Consider the following 22,614-nt stretch of genomic DNA (forward strand, 5'->3'; position numbering starts at 1 on the left):
ACGTCAACAACTAAGAGCAAATGCATCTTAGACCTGATTCACTCTGATGTTTGGCAAGCACCGGTTGTATCCTTGGGAGGAGCAAGATACTTTGTATCATTCATAGATGACTTCTCCAGGAGATGTTGGGTGTATTCGATTAGAAGAAAGGTAGATGTGTTCGTAGTTTTTAAAACCTTTAAAGCGCGGGTAGAACTTGAATCTAAAAAGAAGATCAAGTGTTTGAGGACTGACAATGGAGGATAATATATCAGTGATGAATTTGATAAGTTCTGTCAACATGAAGGTATCAAAAGACAGTTCACAACGGCATACACTCCACAACAAAATAGAGTGGCAGAGCGGATGTACAGAACTCTATTGGAAAGAACAAGAGCAATGTTGAAGGCTGCAGGTCTAGAAAAGTCATTCTGGGCAGAAGCAGTCAATACCGCCTGTTATGTGATAAATCGATCTCCATCAACTGTAATTGAGTTGAAGACACCGATGGAGATGTGGACTGGAAAGCCAGCTGATTATTCTCGATTGCATATATTTGGAAGTCCTGTGTACGTGATGTACAATACTCAAGAAGTCAGCAAGCTGGATTCAAAATCCAGAAAATGTGTATTCTTGGGATATGCTGATGGAGTGAAGGGGTATCACTTGTGGGATCCCACTGCCCACAAGGTAGTCATCAGCAGAGATGTCATATTTGCAGAAGATAAAATGCAAATGGAAGAGCATAATAGCATTTTAAAGGAGACTACAACAGTCCAGATGGAAAATACTCAGAATCATACTTCTTCTGAAGCTGCACCAGAGCATGAAGAGCAAGAACAAATAGAGTCTGAAACTCCAGAAGTTCGGCGGTCGACTCGTGAAAGAAGACCACCGGCTTGGCACTCAGAATATGTTACTAAGAGCAACATTGCATACTGTCTTCTAACAGAAGATGGAGAGCCATCAACTTTCCATGAGGCTATCAAAAGCACAGATGTATCTATGTGGATGACAGCAATGCAAGAGGAGATTGAAGCTCTGCACAAGAATAACACTTGGGATCTTGTTCTGCTACCACAAGGAAGAAAGGCCATTGGCAACAAATGGGTTTACAAGATAAAGCGTGATGGCAATGATCAAGTGGAGCGGTATCGTGCAAGATTGGTGGTGAAAGGATATGCTCAGAAAGAAGGAATAGAATTCAATGAGATATTTTCTCCGGTGGTATGACTTACTACAATCAGAGTAGTCTTGGCAATGTGTGCTATATTTGATCTTCACTTAGAGTAGTTAGATGTGAAAACTGCATTTCTTCATGGAGAACTTGAAGAAGAAATTTATATGCTCCAACCAGAGGGTTTTGCTGAAATAGGCAAGGAGAACTTGGTTTGCAGGTTGAACAAATCTCTATACGGTCTCAAACAGGCGCCGAGGTGTTGGTACAAGAGATTTGATTCCTTCATAATTAGCCTTGGGTACAACAGACTCAGTTCAGACCATTGTACGTATTACAAGAGGTTTGAAGGAAATGATGTTTTCATCATTCTGTTGTTATACGTGGATGACATGTTGGTAATCGACCCCAACAAAGAACGAGTCCAAGAATTGAAGGCACAGTTGGCTAGGGAATTTGATATGAAGGACTTGGGACCAGCAAACAAGATTCTAGGGATGCAAATTCATCGAGACAGAAGTAAGAGGAAGATTTGGCTTTCTCAGAAGAATTATTTGAAGAAAATCTTGCAACGCTTCAACATGCAAGATTGTAAGCCAATTTCCACCCCACTTCCTATTAACTTCAAATTATCCTCAAGTATGTCTCCTAGCAATGAAGCAGAGAGGATGGAGATGTCTCGAGTACCGTATGCATCAGCAGTGGGAAGTTTAATGTTTGCCATGATATGTACAAGACCAGACATTGCACAAGTAGTGGGAACAACTAGTTGATATATGGCAAATCCTGGTAGAGAGCATTGGAATACTATCAAGAGGATCTTGAGATACATCAAGGGTACCTCAGATGCCGCATTATGTTATGGAGGATAAGAAATTACTGTTAGAGGTTATGTTGACTCAGATTTTGCTGGCGACCTTGAGAAAAGAAAATCCACTACAGGCTATGTGTTCATAATTGCAGGTGGAGCTGTGAGTTGGGTCTCTAAACTTCAGACTGTTGTCGCGTTGTCCACAACAGAAGCTGAGTACATGGCAGCTACACAAGCTTGTAAAGAAGCAATATGGATGAAGAAACTTATGGAGGAGCTCGGGCACAAACAAGAGAATATTCTTTTGTATTGTGATAGTCAGAGTGTTTTGCATATTGCAAGGAATCCAGCGTTTCATTCAAGAACAAAACATATAGATGTTCAGTATCACTTTGTTCGCGAAGTGGTGGAAAATGGAAGTGTGGATTTTCAGAAGGTTCACACAAAGGAAAACCCAGCAGATGCTTTGACCAAACCAGTCAACACTGATAAGTATATATGGTGCAGATCCTCTTATGGCCTAGCAGAAACGTAAGCAGCATGAAGATGGTAAGTATTGAAAGGATAGAAGAATCACAAATGATCAAGTGTGAAGACTTGATTAAATCATCAAAGTCTTCAAGTGGGAGAATGTGAAGATAGTTGGTCACTTGGCCACTTGTTCTTGCATGGATGCTTGCCTATAAATAGGCAATGCATCCAAGCACTATATACACACCAAAGAAGAGAGAAAGAAGAGAGAGTGAAGAGGGAAAGTAATCCCACAAAATTGTGAGGTATTTGTGAGAGAGTAAGTGAGGTGTTTTCTCTTAGTAATAGAGAGATTCTTAGTTGTTCTCCTATTATAAAAGAGAGATTGTAATTCCCACATTACTTAGTAAAATCCTTCTATACTTGCCCGTGGACGTAGCCTAATTGGGTGAACCACGTAAATTCTTGTGTGTCTCATTTCTCATTTTAGTCTTTTGTCTTGTCGGGTTTGCATGTCAGTATCCTAACAGTAACTTGATACATAAATTTATTAAATAGAAATAAAATAAGGAAATAAAAAAATAAAAATTTATAATAATATAATTTTTTTTATTGATACTTACCTAATAGCACCGTGGTTTTCGTATGCTTTCTTGACCAACATCTAGTTGCTATTGTTCAAAAATATATATATATATATATATATATATATATATATATTAAATTCATACGTTAATTACTTTTTAAAATTTAAATAATTATTAATTTAAATTAGAAATTATTTATCTAGCGTTATTTTTTTCCTATCAAGCTTATACCTTATTCGTCCATTTAGAATACTTATGAAATTAACTCTATTGAAACAATAGTTCTTCAAACAATAATTCCATTACAGATGGGATCGAAAAGGCAGCTTCAATATCAATAAACATGAAAATCATTTCATCAAAGCCATTTCAATTTATCTAATACAAATAAATAACTTCAATATTTAAAAGAGGAACATTAATTATAAAGGTCACCACTCTACAATAATTATGCCAGATACCAAGTCTCTAATAGAAGGGATTCCAGCTCTACTGTTTGTATTGATTGAGCTTTGGTTGTTAACATCTATAATAGGTGTCTTATCATGATCAACGCCTGAGTTAACAGCATAATCATCCCAATTAACAGACCTAAATTTTTCAATTACAAATAAGCCATTAAAATCCATATTTTCTACCTTAAAAATTCAGCCTTCTTCCCCATTCAAATACCAACATCATCCCCATTTAACTAGCTAGGTTCGACAGTGCCTCGTATCAATAGCCAATCCCTAAGCATCTCTCATTGCAACAATTATATATATATATATATATATATATATATAGAAAACACTTAACAAGGACGCTGGAATTAAGTATGCCCTTATAAATTCATCAACATTCCACTTATATCCTTGTATTTTTAATTTTCAAATATTACCCTTCAACTTTTCAAAAAAGTTTCCATGAAATGATGAAACCTGTTTTTAATTGGTTGTTTTGGATCTTTAAGGTTTTTTTTTTTTTTTTTTGAAGCATTCATGAGGATTTGAGGGGGAAATAAGAGAATAAATAGAAAGACAAGAGTGAGCTTTTTGGTTTTTATTTTCTTTAGGGATGACAATGAATATCTATAAGTCAATTTTTTATATATATCTATATCATATCCATTACATATCAGATAAAAAATTTAGTTATTTATATTTTATGTATAACTTTTTGGGTATCCATTATATTATTATTATTTATTATTTAATAAAAAATGAAATGGTAATATATATATATATATATATAAAACCACATATTTGGGTCTCACTTACAAAGTTACAGGAACTATAGGGATAATATTAGTAATTATCAAACTATGTGGGGTAGGAGTACATGTACACCATCCATTTACTTTGTGAGTGGGTCTACGCAAATATTATCTTCGATTTCTCTCTCTCTCTCGCGACATTGAACGTTAAAAGGACGATTACTTTAGATATCGATTAATTTCGCATATCAAATGTTCGATGGAATTTTCCCTAATGTTGTTACATATTAAGAGTCAACTCTCCCTCACTCAAATCCATAATCCCCTTCCCGAAAGAGAAGAAAAAAACACTTTGAAATTATATACTCGATGAGGTTTGAAATTATTTCCTTTTTTGTTCTTATGCATAGATTTTTTTCTGTTTAGAGTAAAGTTTAACAGTACTCTTCTTTCTTGATTTGGTAGATGGAAGGCAACTTGGGTAAGGAGGATTCCAATTCGGCTAAGGATCCACAAGAAAAAAACGGTAAGTCAAATAATTGTGATTATAATTAATAGTTTACATTTTATAAAACCATTTAATCTTTCATAATTTCGAGACTATATTATAGGACTATATTATAAAATAAAAATTCATTCAATCTTTCATGATTTTGAGACTTCACCTATTTAAAATCTCTCGGAGATGAATGATATATGTTCTCGTGTTTTTTTTGGCTAAATACATAGATGCATGGTTAGATCTAGTTGGATGGATGGATATATAATAAGGAAATGTTTTAAGCATCCGATCTGTTGAATAATCTTTGATTTCTCTCACTGTTTCAGCTCAAGCTAAGTTCTATATAATTATGCCTGGGTATATATTGGATTTGTTGCCTTTTGACTAGCTCTGCAAAACCAATCAAAGTCCTTGAATTGCCTAATCCGCTTTATTCAATTAGATAATTAATTCATCGATCCAAGTCCGGATGAAAAAGGGAGGAAGCCCGTTTGATTTTGCAACAATGGGTGGATGATTGATATATATTGGATTTGTAGGGAGCGTAGATACACTTACTCTTAGAGAGGATATTAATTGCAATTGATTTATATTGGTGACCTAAGCTATATATTATAATATCATTGTAATTGGTTTACTTAGCTATTTTTTCAATTATAATTCCAAGTCAAACAGATACAAAAAACAAGGTTAGTGGACCATTTTTACAGGAAAACAATTTGTACAGATAACCTTAGTTAGGGATTAAATCAGGAATACAATTGAAAAAGAAGGAAAGATGTTAACTGTAATAGTGTTCATGGATGCCTGCCCCCAAAGCAGCTCATGTATACACGTTCAAACACGCAGGCTCTGGTCATAAGCGGCGCCGAGGTTCTGTTCAACCATCATCATCTAGAGCTGGGAAGAAATCCAAATCGGAGATCGACAAAGATTACCGTGAGAGAAAGAAGGTAAGTAGCCAGCCAAATATTACCCCTCTCTAGTACTCCTTTGTGGTGATTTTCTTTATTTTTCTTAATTTCCCTCGTACATAACTTATATTCATTTCTTTTCCTATCTAATTTGAAGGCAGAGATTGAAAAATTGTTTCAATCTAAGGCTGCAGAGATTGACAATTTGAAGGCAGAGATGGAAGAACTTAAGAAAAGCAATTCCCACCTTGAAGGACAAGTATTTGAGTTGAGAAAGTTTCTGGAGAAAACTGACGAAAACTTGAAGGAAACTAGAGAAGAAAATTTCAACCTGAAGAGCGTGCAAAAGAGTCAAAGTGATTCTATACTTGAACTAGAGAAGGTGGTATTTTCTCTTCATACACTATAAACTGATCTTTTCACAAAACTTAGGAAGAGTATATATATATGTGTAAAAATCATAACTCTATATCTAAAAATTTAAGACGAAAAATTGGATTGATTAATTTTTAGATCAAATTTATACATGATTGAATTCCATGTATTTATATATGTCTCTTGTGCCGCACCGTGAAATGCTGTTACGATTCCATTTGGTTTAAATATGGGAACCTTTTCATAGTAAATTATATTTGTATACATTATTGATGAGTAAACTTTATGACTCTCATGCTTACAAATACAAACTTTAACTAGAAAATTTGCGTACATGATCTCTCTGAAAGCAGATGTAGATGATTAGTACACACTCCTCAAAAGAAGGCTAATTACATCTTGTCTCATATAATATCCATTAACTTCGTCAACACATGCACTTTTGGCTGCAGTTGACTGCCTCAGGTGAGGAAAAGATGAGTGCCTTGAAAGCGGAACATGCACAGGAATTGCAGGAGCGCGACAGAAAGTTTAATGCCTTGAAAGAGGAACATGAACGGCAGATGGGGGTGTGCGGCCCGTGGGGCATAGACGTGGAATATTTGCTTGAGAACGCCGGAGAGATGGTAATGCAGCACTAAAAGCTCTCATTTCTTTATTTAAGTACATTCTATCATATAAAATCATTTGAGGGGATGCAGTAGAAAGTTCAAAAGAGCTGGGTCTCATCAACAGGTTTAAATTTCTGCATAGAGATGCTTATTAGACTTTTCTTTTTACTATGGTGTTGTGTAGGTTTCAAACTTGGTTATGACTCAATATAAAATTAGTTTTTAAGCCTTACACAGTAGTTGAAGTTTTAAAATTAAGATAAATTTTCAATATTTTTTTAATAAAATCCTAGTATTCTCCTTTTCTTCTTATTAATCTGTCATCCTATCAATATTCTAACTGTTCTATGAACAATATTGTTCACAGAACAACCCCGTGGGGACACCTGCCCCTGCTCAGGCCACCAGCAACTTCGACAACTCTGACGTCCACTTCGCATCCCAAATGGCCTAACTCGGCAAGGCATATGTAACAGGGGTAAACATTTTGAACTACTAAACCCTTATTTTATATTTTCGAGTTTGGATTCCCTAAGACCTAAAACTGGACTGAGAGGCATGAATAATTGCAAGAAGGACACCTTCTTTGTGAGACAATGTGGTATTTTATCGTATAGGCTGCGCTCAGCCTATTGGATATTCTCTCTATTATGTAATCTTATTTTATGGTGTTTGTTTTAATGGTTGTGGTTATGGTTGTGATTGAGATGGGATAAAATTTAATTATATATAAAACTCAAATATAAAAACTAATTTTTATTATTTTTTTGGTGAGTCCCATACAAGGTTTGATCAATTGTTTTTCAAAAAAATCAACAAATTAAAGATTAGGTTTCTATTCGATTAGGCTATGGTGAACTCAAATTCTTGACCTAGTTGGTTGAGTTTTTTTTTTTTTTCTTTAACTCGGACTGGTTCAGACTGACTAAGTTAATCAGGATTTTACAACTATAATTTATATGATTTTAAAGAGTTTTAATATTGCTTTTATATTAGTTTGGTATACGTAAAGAAATAAGCTTTTCAACAACTTAGGAGAGATTATCATGTTTTTATTGCATTTGTTCTTATATGACTATTCTTTCTCATGCTTACAACTCTGTTAGTCCTTATATTTTTACTGAATTTTTAATTGAATCTTGTTTTCAATTAGTTAATTATGTCCTTGTATGTCATTGATATGCTTAATTATCCCTTCATTTGTCTTTAACATTAAATGAGAGCTTATTCAAGGAGTATTTAGAGGTGTGGTAATGGTTACTTTTTAAAGTATTTTTTATTTGAAAATATATCAAAATAATTTTTACTTTTCACTATAGGCCAACAAATTAAGGGTCACAAACCGGGTCTTAAATCTTCATGCTCCTATTAAGACTAACCAGTAAAGACCTCCAAATATTTTTATTTTTATTCTACGGTGAAGGGTATTTAAATATTCTATTAAGGAAATGTTTTAAGCATCCCATCTGTTGAATAATCCTTGATTTCTCTCACTGTTTCAGCTCAAGCTAAGCTCTTTAATTATTATGCCTGGGTTTCATGCGAAACCCATTTGTTGCCTTTTGACTAGCTCTTCAAACCCAAACGAAGTCCTTGAATTGCCTAACCGCTTGATTCAATTACATAATTAATTCATCGATCCAAGTCCGGATGAAAAAGGGAGGAAGCCCGTTTGATTTTGCAACAATGGTTGGATGATTGATATTTATTGGATTTCTAGGGAGCGTAGATACACTTAGAGAGGATATTAATTTGAGATTAATAAATTAAACTTGGGCTTTGTGGAGATTCAAAGACATGATTCAAAACTTGAGGGTTCTTCCCATGCTTCAATTTGAGATTGTTTTAGGGATTTTGAAGAGAGAATTATATTTGGAGGAGAGGAAATTTTAATTTTTTTTTTGTTTGACTTTTTAAAATATAGGATAGCTTGGTTTTTTATCCAATTTAAAAATTTATATTAATCAAGAATGAAAAGTTTAATTTTTAAAACTTGGTAGGCAAATACAACTTCAACCAAACTATAGAATGTTATGAATATTTTTTTCAATTATTTATTTAACAAAAATACAATTAAGATTAGCATATGAAAACACATAACTAAATATCATATACCTCTTTTATCTCTTTTTAATAAGCACATATCACAAATAATTCAGAAGATAAGAATATGGTAGCATGACTCTTTGAAAAATGATAACACCTCATTTGTTGTACACAATATTATATTTCTCTCTAGTAAAACATGTTTTGAGTACTAGCACGATGTATTTGTTGTATGACCGTTTTGATTTGTATTGGTGACCTAAGCTAATTATAATATCATTGTAATTGGTTTATTAGCTATTTTTTCAATTATGAATATTCCAAGTCAAACAGATACCAAAAACAAGGTTAGTGGACCATTTTTATAGGAAAATTAACAATTTATACACATAACCTTGATAATATATTCAAGCTCAAAACTAGAGTACCAAAAGAGTTAATCAATTTATTAACGTTTTAGCCTCCCCCCTCTGCACTCGGCAACAAGGAGCCTTTTATACATTGCAAGTTGTTTTGCCATACAAGGAGTTTACATAGAAGGTTATTTTACTATACCAGGAGTCTATGATAAGATAATCTTTGATAGTTAATATTAAGAGTCCTAATTGTATACATATATGGTAACATTCCCCCTCAAATTGATGTTGGTAAGTCAACCAGCAACAATTTGCCAACAAGAAATTGATGTTTTTAAGCCTTACACAGTAGTTGAAGTTTTAAAATTAAGATAAATTTTCAATATTTTTTTAATAAAATCCTAGTATTCTCCTTTTCTTCTTATTAATCTGTCATCCTATCAATATTCTAACTGTTCTATGAACAATATTGTTCACAGAACAACCCCGTGGGGACACCTGCCCCTGCTCAGGCCACCAGCAACTTCGACAACTCTGACGTCCACTTCGCATCCCAAATGGCCTAACTCGGCAAGGCATATGTAACAGGGGTAAACATTTTGAACTACTAAACCCTTATTTTATATTTTCGAGTTTGGATTCCCTAAGACCTAAAACTGGACTGAGAGGCATGAATAATTGCAAGAAGGACACCTTCTTTGTGAGACAATGTGGTATTTTATCGTATAGGCTGCGCTCAGCCTATTGGATATTCTCTCTATTATGTAATCTTATTTTATGGTGTTTGTTTTAATGGTTGTGGTTATGGTTGTGATTGAGATGGGATAAAATTTAATTATATATAAAACTCAAATATAAAAACTAATTTTTATTATTTTTTTTGGTGAGTCCCATACAAGGTTTGATCAATTGTTTTTCAAAAAAATCAACAAATTAAAGATTAGGTTTCTATTCGATTAGGCTATGGTGAACTCAAATTCTTGACCTAGTTGGTTGAGGTTTTTTTTTTTCTTTAACTCGGACTGGTTCAGACTGACTAGGTTAATCAGGATTTTACAACTATAATTTATATGATTTTAAAGAGTTTTAATATTGCTTTTATATGAGTTTGGTATACGTAAAGAAATAAGCTTTTCAACAACTTAGGAGAGATTATCATGTTTTTATTGCATTTGTTCTTATATGACTATTCTTTCTCATGCTTACAACTCTGTTAGTCCTTATATTTTTACCGAATTTTTAATTGAATCTTGTTTTCAATTAGTTAATTATGTCCTTGTATGTCATTGATATGCTTAATTATCCCTTCATTTGTCCTTAACATTAAATGAGAGCTTATTCAAGGAGTATTTAGAGGTGTGGTAATGGTTACTTTTTAAAGTATTTTTTATTTGAAAATATATCAAAATAATTTTTACTTTTTCACTATAGGCCAACAAATTAAGGGTCACAAACCGGGTCTTAAATCTTCATGCTCCTATTAAGACTAACCAGTAAAGACCTCCAAATATTTTTATTTTTATTCTACGGTGAAGGGTATTTAAATATTCTATTTGGTGAGTCCCATACAAGGTTTGATCAATTTTTTTTTTTTTTGAGTTTTGATCAATTGCTTTTCAAAAAAATCAACAAATTAAAGATCAGGTTTCTATTCGATTAGGCTCTAGTCAACTCAAATTTTTGACCTAGTTAGTTGAGTTATTTTTTTCTTCAATTCGGACCGGTTTAGGCTCCAGGTTAGTTTCATTTCAAGTTGATCTACTAGGTTAATCTAGATTTTACAACTATGATTTATATGGTTTTAAAGAGGAGTTTTAATATTGCTTTTATATTAGTTTGGTATACGTAAAGAAATAAGCTTTTCAACAACTTAGGAGAGATCATCGCGTTTTTATTGCATTTGTTCTTATATGACTATTCTTTCTCATGCTTACGACTCTGTTAGTCCTTATATTTTTACAAATTTTTTTAATTGAATTTCGTTTTCAATAAGTTAATTATGTCCTTTTATGTCGTTGATATGCTTAATTATCCTTCAATTGTTCTTGACATTAAATGAGAGCTTATTCAAAGTGTATTTAAGGGTGTGGTAATGGTTATCTTTTAAAGTGTTTTTTGTTTGAAAATATATCAAAATAATTTTATTTATATTTTTTTCAAAAATTTATTTTTGACATCACCACATCAAATCGATTCTAAAACACTAAAAAATTAATTTGAAGAAAAAAATTTAAATTTTAACAAAAAAACAGGTTGGTTAAATTTCATTCCAAAACACCATTTTAATCCAAACGTTAGCAGTTTCAATTCTATTATCATATTTCTATAGTTGGATTAAAGTTTTTGTAATCATAAATTATGGCTTGTCAATCACAATAAAGGATGGTGTATTGAAGAGAATCTAGTAGGTTTTTTCTTCTACTTTTAATTTCTGATAAAAAAAAAAGATTAAATTTCCAGTGTGCTTTATATGTTTTTTTTTTTCCTCTTAAGATTCGCGACTTCGAGTGTTTTCATGGAATGAATCATTTCCCATTTCATTTATATTCCTTCACATATGTTAGGTCTTGTGTTCAAGCCCTGACTGTAAGGTCTGCCTGTTAGCAAACTTGGACTATTCTCCTCCTCAAAAACTAACTTATAACTTATAAGGTTCCGCTTGTGAACTCTTCAACAACTCCTTCCACATAATAATAAGATTAGAAGTTTAGGTAAGTTTTTAAAATATATATATATATATATTTTGATAAGTATATCAAGTTTAAAATTATTATTAGGGCCTAAGCCGAATTCATTATAGGCCAACGAATTAAGGGTCACAAACCGAGTCTTAAATCTTCATGCTCTTATTAAGACTAACCAGTAAAGACCTCCAAATATTTTTATTTTTATTCTACGGTGAAGGGTATTTAAATATTTTTTCCTGTATATTTTTTGTATTGAATTGGTGTATTTAAAAACATTCAATACATCTCTGTAAATGTAAGTCAAAGTAAAAATAAAAAACTTCCTTGACTATAAAAGCAACCGGATCACCTTTAAAAATCCCGAGTACCTGTTATACATAAAAATTAATTAAGAAGAAATGAAGTCTGTGAAAGGAAAAATGAGCCGAAGTTACTTATATAATAAGTAACAGGTTGTTTTCATATATGCTTCGATGAAAGATGGTAGTTATCAGATGCAGTGAGGATATAAGAGAAGGTAAAAGAAATCCATTTACTCTCAGATCTTTAAAATAAAGAATGGTATGGAATTAAAATAGCGTTTATCAGCCATTTACTCTCAAATTCCTTATTTAAAAGAAGAATGATATGGAAAAGAACACATTTAACGTGCATGCTAACCAAATCAGCAACATCATCAAAAACAGCAATTGCTTTGCAATTCGACCAAATTCATAGAATCTTCCATTTTTTTTTTTAATCAAGTAGATATGTTGATAACCTTGTAGACTCATAGATTGAGTGGATTTGTAACCAATAGTATCGCACGTAAGCGTTGTCGCAGCGATTGTCCACTCTCTCATATGTGTATTGTGTGTATCTATTTTGGCAAATAGAAAGACAAGGAACTCTTGTTTTTTATCAGTAAAAAATGCGATAAAAGTCATGCGCCACCTAGTATTTTGGTTACCAGAAACCCCAACTGGTTTCAAAGATCGGGTACAAAAACTGGTTGCGTTAAAAAAAATATTAGCACCCCAAATACGTCCGACCTAAGATAAGCTGCATTGTTTTATTGTCCGATAAAAAACTAAGGTCTTTTGCTTTCTAATTAGTGGCTAATCTAAGGTTAAAGAAAAGTTCTTCTTGGTAAAGAGATTCTTGTTTCATTGGGTAAAACATAACCATTCTAACATCAATAAAAATACTATCTTTTTAATATTGAGACTACCCTTTACATATAAACACGTAATCCTTAATATTAAAAGAAAAAACAAAATGATTTTTTGATTTTTTTTAAAATATTGACATAGTCCTTATGACTTTAAACAAACTAGTTATTAAATCAAGCTACATGCTGAAACATATGGGTTTTTTTTTTTCCGAAAGTTTCTTTGTATGAAAATATAATATTTTTATGAAAACCAGTCAAAATATTTTGATAAAAAATTGAAGTATTTTAATATCGATTTTTGTATTTTTACAATAAAAAAAAATACAAATTAATATTAATCAAAATGTCATTAAACATTTACACAAGAAATCATAAATTTTAAAATGATTTTTTAATGGGTTCAAAACGGCACTGTTTTGGTTTTTTTTGTTTTTCTTAAAAGGAAATGTAATTGGAAAGAATCTGAAAAGAGATTATGAAAGTTGCCTCCTGTGTATATGTTGGAAGCAAAAATGTTGAACTTTTTTTTTATATAAAATTTGATTTTTCTTATATTTTTATATTTTTTTGAAAATTATCAATATCAATATCGATTCAATTATAAGAATTAATAATTTTAAAAATGATACATAAAAATTTAAATGAATTAAAAAATCTTTAAAAATTTAAATTCTTTTGAGACAGTGCTGAAAATATTAAAAACAATACAAATATATTAACAAAAACATATTTTTTTTTGGATTTTTGTTATTTTTTATTTATTTATTTTAGATTTTTCAAAATTTTTTAAAAAAAAATGAGTAAAAAATTGAATAGCAACAAATAGGATAAAAACTAGTAGGTTTTTAACCAATAAATTGATAATCAGGAGACTTGTAATTATATATAGGCTTGTAATTAATCAACAGACAATAGTTTTCATAGCCTAAAAAACCAAAAAGAACAAAAAATATATATGTTTTTCTATCAAGAATCTTCATTGCATGTTTGTACTAACAACTCCATGATTGTAATTCCTTTTTGCAATAAACTTCTTTATTCTTGAATTTCAATCATCTTTTCAAAAACTAATTAATATTACATTCTCGAGTACCCTCAAATGCATTGCGGGGTGGGTGCGCTCCCTTGGGTTTCCATAATTAATAATATGGAAGAAAAAATATCTCTTTCAATAAGGTCAGCTCATGAAAGGAAAATTGAATGATAGATGGTGTGGTTAGTTCTCGATAATTAGTTTGATACGTCAATAATGTGTTTATTATTATTATACTTTAAAATTTTTATTTTATTTTTATTTTTTCTGATTTTATGAATATTGAGTTTCCCAATAAAGAAAGATGATACACATGTAGCTGGGGTTGGGTATTGTCTTAGCAATTACTGGTTTATAGGCCGGCTAATGCTGCGACATGGGTCAATTTTAAAAATAAAATATGGCAAAAAATTGTTCAAGATAATTATTTTAATAATATTATTAAATTTTTTTCTAATAAATCAACTTTGAAATCTCTAATCAGACTAGTCAGTTCTCAGTGAGACAATTTGTTATTTTATTTTATGGGCTGGGCTCAGCCCATTGGATCTTCTCTTTATTAAGTAACCGTTTAGTTAGCCTCATGTAATTCTTCTTTTTCTTTTCGGTGGTGATATTTTCTTCTACTATTATCAGTCAGGTCACGCATTACCAAAATTAATTATTTTCTTTATATGGTTTCAAGAGTCGCTTATATGTAAAGAAACATTTTCCTTTTGATTTATGTTCTTAGTTTACTGCACCACATGGTTGATTTTATCAGGATTGGATTGCCAGTACGTAATTTGCATCCATTTTGTCCTATTCTATTTGCCTGGAAGCTAAACATGCTATTATTCCATGTCTGGGAACTAAGATGCATGTAAAACGAGCTAGAAGTGGAGACATATGAGGGCCAAAGAAAGATGAAAAGACTGCTCCCACCGTCCATTCATGCATTGCCCCACGGGCCCCTAATTCTTCAAATGAAAGTTCTCGTAAACCAATGGCCTGCAAAAATTGACGTCATTTGGCATTTTCCTTACAGGCCTTTAATTTCTAATGATGGCTAGATTTTTATTTGATGTAGGGCTCATAATCCACCATATCCAACTTCAGATGACTGCTGCGGATCATATATGGATGGGAAGCCTTTCTAGTCATTAATTGCAGATATCTTTCTTTCAGCCTCACAAATAGATAATGGGGTTCTCTGTTTTGCTGCTTTTAATGTCAATCTCAGTTTCTCTATTGCCAATCGGTGCAGGTGAAGGGATTATAGTTTCAGGCAGCTATGTCAGTGCAAATCAATCCATAATTTCTGCTAGTGGAACTTTTGCTCTAGGTTTCTTTAGTGTGGGAAATTCAACTCCAAGGCACTATCTCGGCATTTGGTATAACAAAATTCAGAAGAAATCTGTTGTCTGGGTTGCGAATAGAGAATCCCCTACTGATTCTCTAGGAACTTTCGCACTCGGGGTCGATGGAAATCTAGTGGTTCTGGATGCAACAGGGAGAATTGTTTGGTCATCTAATGTAAAGATTGCTCATTCAGCTATAAATAGCATGATGGGTGTCCTCATGGATAGTGGAAACTTTTTATTGAGAAGTGGGGAAACCATCCTGTGGCAGAGCTTTGATCATCCGTGTCATAACTCAATTTTTGACACTTTTATCTAATTATTTTATTTTGTAAAAAAAGTGATGAAAAAACAAGTAAAATGAAATAAATGAAGAATAAATTAAAATTTGGGTTAAGGGCAATATAATTGGAAGTTTTTAGGGTTTAATTAAACTTTGAAATTAATTTAATTAATTCAATCAAGGTTTTAATTGCAGAATTGACAAGTTTTAGACTTGATTAAGATTGGAATTAATTTAATTAATGAAATCAGGGGTTTAATTGAAAAATTATCAAAGTATAGGGCTGAATCTGGTAAAGTTTGCAAGAAATTAACATCTAGGGACTGTTTTGTAAAATTCTCTGAAATGCAGGGGTCTAATTACAATTTAACTAGGGGCTTAATTACAAAACTTTCCAAAGTCCAAGGTCCAAAAAGAAAGTTGTCATTTCCAGTTCAAATGCTCCACCTTCTTCGTCACTCAAGACCGTTTCAGCAGGAGGGAGATCTGCAACTGCAAATCGTGGGAACGTGGCTCACATATTATCATGATCTCTGGCTTTATAAAATCCAAGGAAAAGAGCAACAAAAGGGGTTGGAAGAAGGAACCGAGAAGAAAACTGAAACAAATACCCAGAGGCAGCGGACCAAGAAACCCAGAAACAGGAGAACGAAGACACTGGAACACGAACATGGGGATCACAGAACCAGCGAAAAGAAACTAAAAAACTGGGGAGAAAGAAGGAGGCAGAAGACGCAGGAGATTGGGAATGAAAAACTGAGGGGAGAGAAAAGCAGAGGAACGACACAGAGACGAGGAGCAGCCCCGCCATCGCCTTTGTCCCTTCATCTCAGAACTGAAGGTGACAGAATCTAAAACCAGGAGCAAAGGAGACGCAAACTCAGCCCATCGGACGAAAGCGCAGGGACGAGAACCGGTGTTGACCGTCATCTTCACAGTCCTCAGCAACTAGCCTCCAGAACTAGAGGCAGCAGAATGAAGAAGCATAAAAGGAAAAGAGGATACATGCAGAAGGGAAGAACATAAGTCGAAGAAAGCCACTGTGACCAGAACCATTGTTGCTGCTGCCTTCGTTGTTTTCGGAGCTACCAGGTAAGTAAACTTCTCCTTCCCGCTTTTCATTTTAATTCACCGATTACTGTTTACTTTGGATTTTAATTCATTTCTCTTAATTCCTCTATCTGTTCATGCATGCTTTTCCTAATTTCCTTTGATTTTTGCCCAGCCAGGTCACTGGTTTGGGCCAGTGACCGGGCTGGGCCCAGCCCAAAAAAATAAAAATAAATAAAAAAGCAGAAAAATAAAAATAAAAATGTGTATGCATAAAAAAAAAATATAATATAAATTTATTAGTTTATTCACTGACGCCAGAGTCAGGAATAAAAACACCGGTTTAAATTTATATTATTCATTGTATTTTATTTTTATCTAGCAAGAAAAAAATAATATAAATCTATTGGTTTATTCATTGACGCCAGAGTCAGGAATAAAAATACCGGTTTTAAATTTATATTATTTATTGTATTTAAAATAAAAAAATGTGTATGCATGGAAAAAATAATAATATAAATTTAATTGGTTTATTCACTAATGCCAGAGTCGGGAATAAAAATACCGGTTTAAATTTATATTATTCATTGTATTTTATTTTTATTTAGCAAGAAAAAAATAATAATAATATAAATTTATTGGTTTATTCACTAACGCTAGAGTCAGTAATAAAAATACCGGTTTAAATTTATATTATTCATTGTATTTTATTTTTGTTGAACAAAAAAAAATTGTACATGCATAAAAATAAATTTATTTTGTTTGTATAAAAAAATATACTAATTTAATTTTTTTTTTTAGCTACGTAATATTTATCAACGCCAGAGTTGGAAATATTCGTAGTTAATATTCACTGGCGCCAGAGTCAGGAATATTGTAAGCAAATTTTCATAACATAAAAAAAAATAAACATTTAGCAATTTAAGACGAAACTAGCAATGCAGCTAGCCTCAGGCAGGACGTTTAAGGGGTGATAATATCTTTTCTTTTACATAACCAGTCCCGAACCATAGAATCTCTGTAGACTAGTTAGGGTTCCTAGTGACCATAATACTAGGTGGCGACTCCTTAAACAAAGAATATTCCCATCAAAGAACAGGATGCCAGAAATCTGTTCTTTCCAAAGATTTAAAGAAATTTTTAGGGCCGCCGCGATGTCGAGTGCGACAATCCGTCAGATACGTTCTTGCCTAGTATGAAAGTTGGCAATAATCGCAAAACTGGTCAAAGAAGGCAGCTTGCGTCTTGGATAGACGCTGAAGATCCACAACCAGGATTATTCTCTCTCGGTTTGGATATGTTAGAGAATAATATAAATCATATCCTGGGACATTACCTAACAGCTTAAGCTTTTGGGTTGAGATGATTCTTTGACATGGTATCAGAGCCTTGATGACCTAGTGGTCACGAGTTCGAATCTCACAATCCCTATTTATTTGATAAAATTAAGCACAAGGTAATATGGGCCTGTGCAAGTTTCAAGTCCAAAGGGCTTTCACTTGAGGGGGTATGTTAGAAAATAATATAAATCATATCTTGAGACCTCACCTAACAACTTAAACTTTTGGGTTGAGATGGTTCTTTGACAGGATACGACGAGACCTCTGCAGTTTTTCATATGGAAGGATCATGTTCCTTATAGCCGAACCAATGTCTACAGCAATTCTATGTCATTAACGAAGTTATCCCGATGGCTACCTTTTGCTTATTACATTACTGTAAAGCTAGAGGGTGATGATATTTATCTTTCTTACAGTATCTCAGATATCTCTGCTATAGTAAGGATCACACTAGTCCCAAATGGGCGACTTGAGGCTCTGATATGGGAGGAGAAAAACAGTCAATGGTTTTCTATGTGGCTGTGGCCTAAACTTTACTGTGATTTCTATGGTCATTGCAGCCCATTTAGTAGCTGTGACAAAAAAGGCTCTCCAGTTTATTGCAAATGTTTGACAGGTTTCCAGCGAGCTTACGTTTGAGGTACCTGTTTCTGGTGCCTACTATCGTGTAACTGGCATTGATGAAGAGTTGCAAATTTTTTCAATACAACTTGGAGATGCAGATTTTAAAGCTATCGAGTCGATGGGAAACTATACGCAGCGCATCCTGTACTGGCCATTTCATGTAATTGGAAGATGCGACGCTAACCGTCGTAATAGTAGAAATTGTAGAATAGGTTCTTCATTTGACGATACAGGATTTTCTGAAGTTGATATCGGGTGGACTGATCCATCTGAACCAGTCTGTAACTCACTCGAGGAATGCAATGACTGGCCGCATTCAACCTGCAGTCCTGCAAGAGATGGGATGAAAAGGTGCCTTTGCAATAAATCCTTTTGGTGGGATCCCAAAACGGTCAATTGCATTTCAGGTATTCTGACAATAACATTTTAAGTGATTTATATCTAGATTTCTTTGTAAGCAAGCAATTCAGACAATGCTGCTAGGACAGTAATATTTGCCACTTCTGACAAGTAATAATGGCTTGTTTGTTAGTCTTTCCATAAATTTGTGCAACTATATAATTTATTAAAGAATATAGCTAACCTGCTGCCTCAATTATAATAGCTTATAGCAGTAATTTCTCTAATTAACATGCAGCATCTACAAAGAAAAGGAGGTCATTATATCTGGTTTTACTTGGAGTTATTGCAGCTTCTGTAATCATCCTATGTGCTTCCTTCTTTCTGTATAATTTGCGAAGATCAACGAAGTTTACCGGTCGAGGTATTCAATATGCCAACAGTTCAATCTTTATTCTTTTGATAAAATAAGAATATTTTTCGATGCAAACTCAGCAAGTGATTAACTCTTGAAATTGCCTTCAACTCAGAAAACAGAGAAAACAATCAGGGGAATGCAGCATTTCACTTGAATGACACTGAGAGACGACCCAGGGATTTGATATATGCTGACCATTACACTGTAGATGATAAGAAAGGCATAGATGTACCGTTTTTTGACATGGAATGCATACTAGCTGCTACAGATAACTTCTCGGGTGCAAACAAGCTAGGACAAGGGGGTTTTGGGCCTGTTTACAAGGTAAATGACCATGCTGTTTCCTACAGTACTGGAGTTTATTCTTACATTCTGTGTATTGATTTTTGTTCAGGGAAAGTTACCGGGAGGCCAGGAAATAGCTATAAAAGACTTTCTTATGATTCAGGGCAAGGCTTGGAGGAATTCAAGAATGAAATTACATTGATCGTCAAACTTCAACATCGTAATCTTGTCAGACTTTTGGGATACTGTGCAGAAGGATGTGAGAAAATGTTACTCTATGAATACATGCCAAACAAGAGCTTGGATGTCTTCATATTTGGTTAGCCTCTCTAAACTTCACTGCTAAACATTTTTCTATACTGATAGGAAATTAACAGATAATTTAAGATGATTGCTAACTTTATGCTCTCAATGGAAATTGAAACCATACAAGATCGGACGCTGTGCGTGTTATTAAATTGGGAACTGCGCTTTAACATTATCATGGGAATCGCTCGAGGACTGCTTTATCTTCACCAAGATTCAAGGCTGAAGATCATTCACAGAGACTTGAAAACAAGCAATGTCCTCTTAGATGAGGAGATGAACCCCAAAATTTCTGATTTCGGCCTGGCAAGGATCTTAAGAGGCCAACAAACAGAGGCAAACACACAGAGAGTTGTTGGGACTTAGTAAGTTCTATTATACATCAAATGTTGATTACATTTCTGTGTCATCTAACTTGATACAAACTCACCTGTCATGCAGCGGCTACATGGCACCGGAGTATGCAATGGATGGGGATTTCTCAACGAAGTCTGATGTCTTTAGCTTCGGTGTGGTTGTACTTGAAATTCTCAGTGGAAAAAGAAATGCTGCATTTTACAAGTCTGATCAAAATTTTAGCCTTTTAGCTTATGTAAGCAATGGAAATTTTCAAAGCCACAGCTAGCCTCCTTTTCTTCTTCTACCATTTAATAATTTTGATTTTTAAACTTTGTCACAGGCATGGAGGTTGTGGAGAGAGGAAAAGGTACTGGATTTGATGGACCGAGCATTATGCGAAACTTGTGACGCAAATGAATTTGTGAGGTGTGTGAATGTTGGCCTCTTATGTGTGCAAGAACATCAATGGGATCGTCCCACCATGTCAAACGTAGTTTTCATGCTTGAAAGTGACACTGCATCTCTACCAACTCCTAAGAAACCAGCATTTGCAGCAAGCAGATCCCTCTTCACACTGCTTTCTTTCTTCTAGCAAGGCAGATTCATACGTCGATTTAACAAATACGTTAGAGCAAGGAAGATAATTGGGGGAAGGGGTTATATCAATCTAGCAGGGTTTGACGCACTTTTCCAATATAAAATCTGCTGTTTTTGTCTATCTTGTCCATTAACTCAGAGCCATTCATTTGTCTTAAAAATTTGTCATTCATTTCTGATCAAATAATTTGTATTGAGATTACATAAAAGCCAGAATAATGTTTGGCATGGAAGTGTGACAATGGAAGCAGCTGTATTGTGCAGGACATGCCGTGGAACCAACATTCTGATGCACATACAAGACTTAAGGCTTAGCCATACATGTCAAGCTAGTTCTACCCTCGTTGACATACACATTATGAAAGTGTTTTAACAAGCCCTAATCAAATACAATATAGTGGAAAATAACGAGAAAAAATCAATAAAAAATATATAGATTTAAAAAAGTTTTTATAATTTTTTTGTACAGGCAAAATGCTGAAGAAATTAATCCCTCATTTGTTTTTGTGGAGGTAAAGTTGAATCAACCCAAGTTAACTTTCTAAACTCACAACTTAGTTAATGAGACCTGGATAAACTCCACTAAAAGCTAATCAAAATAAATTATGAAACTCAATTTCCAATCAACTAAATGTTATAAGATGAAATTGAAAAAAAAATCAATTAAAAAATTATATAAATAAACGAATCAATTCAACCCGAGTTAACACACAAACTCGTGACTCGGTTTAACACGTCAAACGCATGACACAAGTTATGACACTGGGATAACCTCATTAAAAGTGAACAAAAAAACTAAGTTAACCCAAGTTATCATTTCAAACTCACAACTCGAGTTATAAGGCTTGGTATAACCATATAAAAAGAAAATAAAAATAAATTTCGAATCATAATTCTTAATCAATCTAATATTGAAAGATGAAATTGAAAAAATAATAAATTTTTAAAACTAAAAAAAATTTCCTGATTGAACCTGGATTAGCTCGTTAAACCTATGATATAAGTCATGAGATCGAAATAACCTCATAGAAAGCAAACCAAAATAAAAATGAAATATAATTTTCAATGAATAAAATATTGAAGGATGAAATTGAAAACAAATCTAAAAAAAAAGAAAAAAAAACCTAAGTCAACCAGATTAATTTACCAAACCTATATCTCATATCATAAGATTGGGATAACTCTATAGAAAGTAAATAAAATAAACAATAAACCTTAATTTGCAACAAAATAAATGTTGAAGGATCAAATTGAAATTAAAAAAAAAAAAAAAAAAACAATCAACTAGGTTAACTCATGAAACCTGCGCCCTACATCATGAAATTGAGATGACATCATAAAAAACAATCAAAAGGTTTAATTTCCAACAAATCAAATATTAAATAATAAAATTTAAATTAAAAAAATATAGAAAAAACAAAACACTATTGAAATAAATAGTGTTGTATGAAGTGGTGCACAATCAAAGCACCACCTCTTTTAGTATTTTGTTAATTTTATTTGTATATTAAAATCTTGTTAAAAGACTTAACAATGAGTGAGCTACACAACATAAAAATCAAAGCATGTTGACAAATGATGGTCTGTGGGTCATTCCTAGATTATTCTCGTGCTCTATTGTGGGTCGGATCAATTTTTTTCTAGACATAAAAATAATATCTTGGTGTTGTTAATGTCGTTTATAGCATAATGATGTGACATTGTCAACTTGACAAGTTCAAAGATAACTCAAATCACTTATAAAAAATATACCTTGACTAAAAAAATTAAGACGATATTTTTACAAAAATATTAAA

General features: G+C 33.0%; 1 protein-coding gene and 1 pseudogene across 4 annotated transcripts; both read left to right on the forward strand.

Annotated features, from left to right (window-relative positions):
• The first annotated feature begins 4,404 nt into the window (after positions 1 to 4,404).
• Positions 4,405 to 7,303, forward strand: LOC118029557 (uncharacterized). 4 transcript variants are annotated; one of them, XM_073406879.1, is made up of 6 exons: positions 4,405 to 4,594; positions 4,686 to 4,746; positions 5,545 to 5,679; positions 5,831 to 6,018; positions 6,464 to 6,637; positions 6,990 to 7,303. In XM_073406879.1, the coding sequence occupies exons 2-6, from the start codon at positions 4,686 to 4,688 to the stop codon at positions 7,074 to 7,076; spliced, it is 645 nt and encodes a 214-aa protein (XP_073262980.1). In that variant the 5' UTR covers positions 4,405 to 4,594; the 3' UTR covers positions 7,077 to 7,303. The 4 variants fall into 4 exon arrangements, with proteins under 4 accessions (XP_073262980.1, XP_034889355.1, XP_073262981.1 ...); XM_035033464.2 differs by having other exon boundaries at positions 4,408 to 4,594; positions 5,545 to 5,675; positions 5,794 to 6,018; XM_073406880.1 differs by having other exon boundaries at positions 4,408 to 4,594; positions 5,572 to 5,679.
• Positions 7,304 to 15,079: 7,776 nt separating this feature from the next.
• Positions 15,080 to 20,813, forward strand: LOC118029606 (G-type lectin S-receptor-like serine/threonine-protein kinase At4g03230; annotated as a pseudogene).
• Positions 20,814 to 22,614: the final 1,801 nt, after the last annotated feature.

Source organism: Populus alba, chromosome 19, assembly GCF_005239225.2.
Source record: "Populus alba chromosome 19, ASM523922v2, whole genome shotgun sequence".
Lineage (NCBI taxonomy): Eukaryota > Viridiplantae > Streptophyta > Magnoliopsida > Malpighiales > Salicaceae > Populus > Populus alba.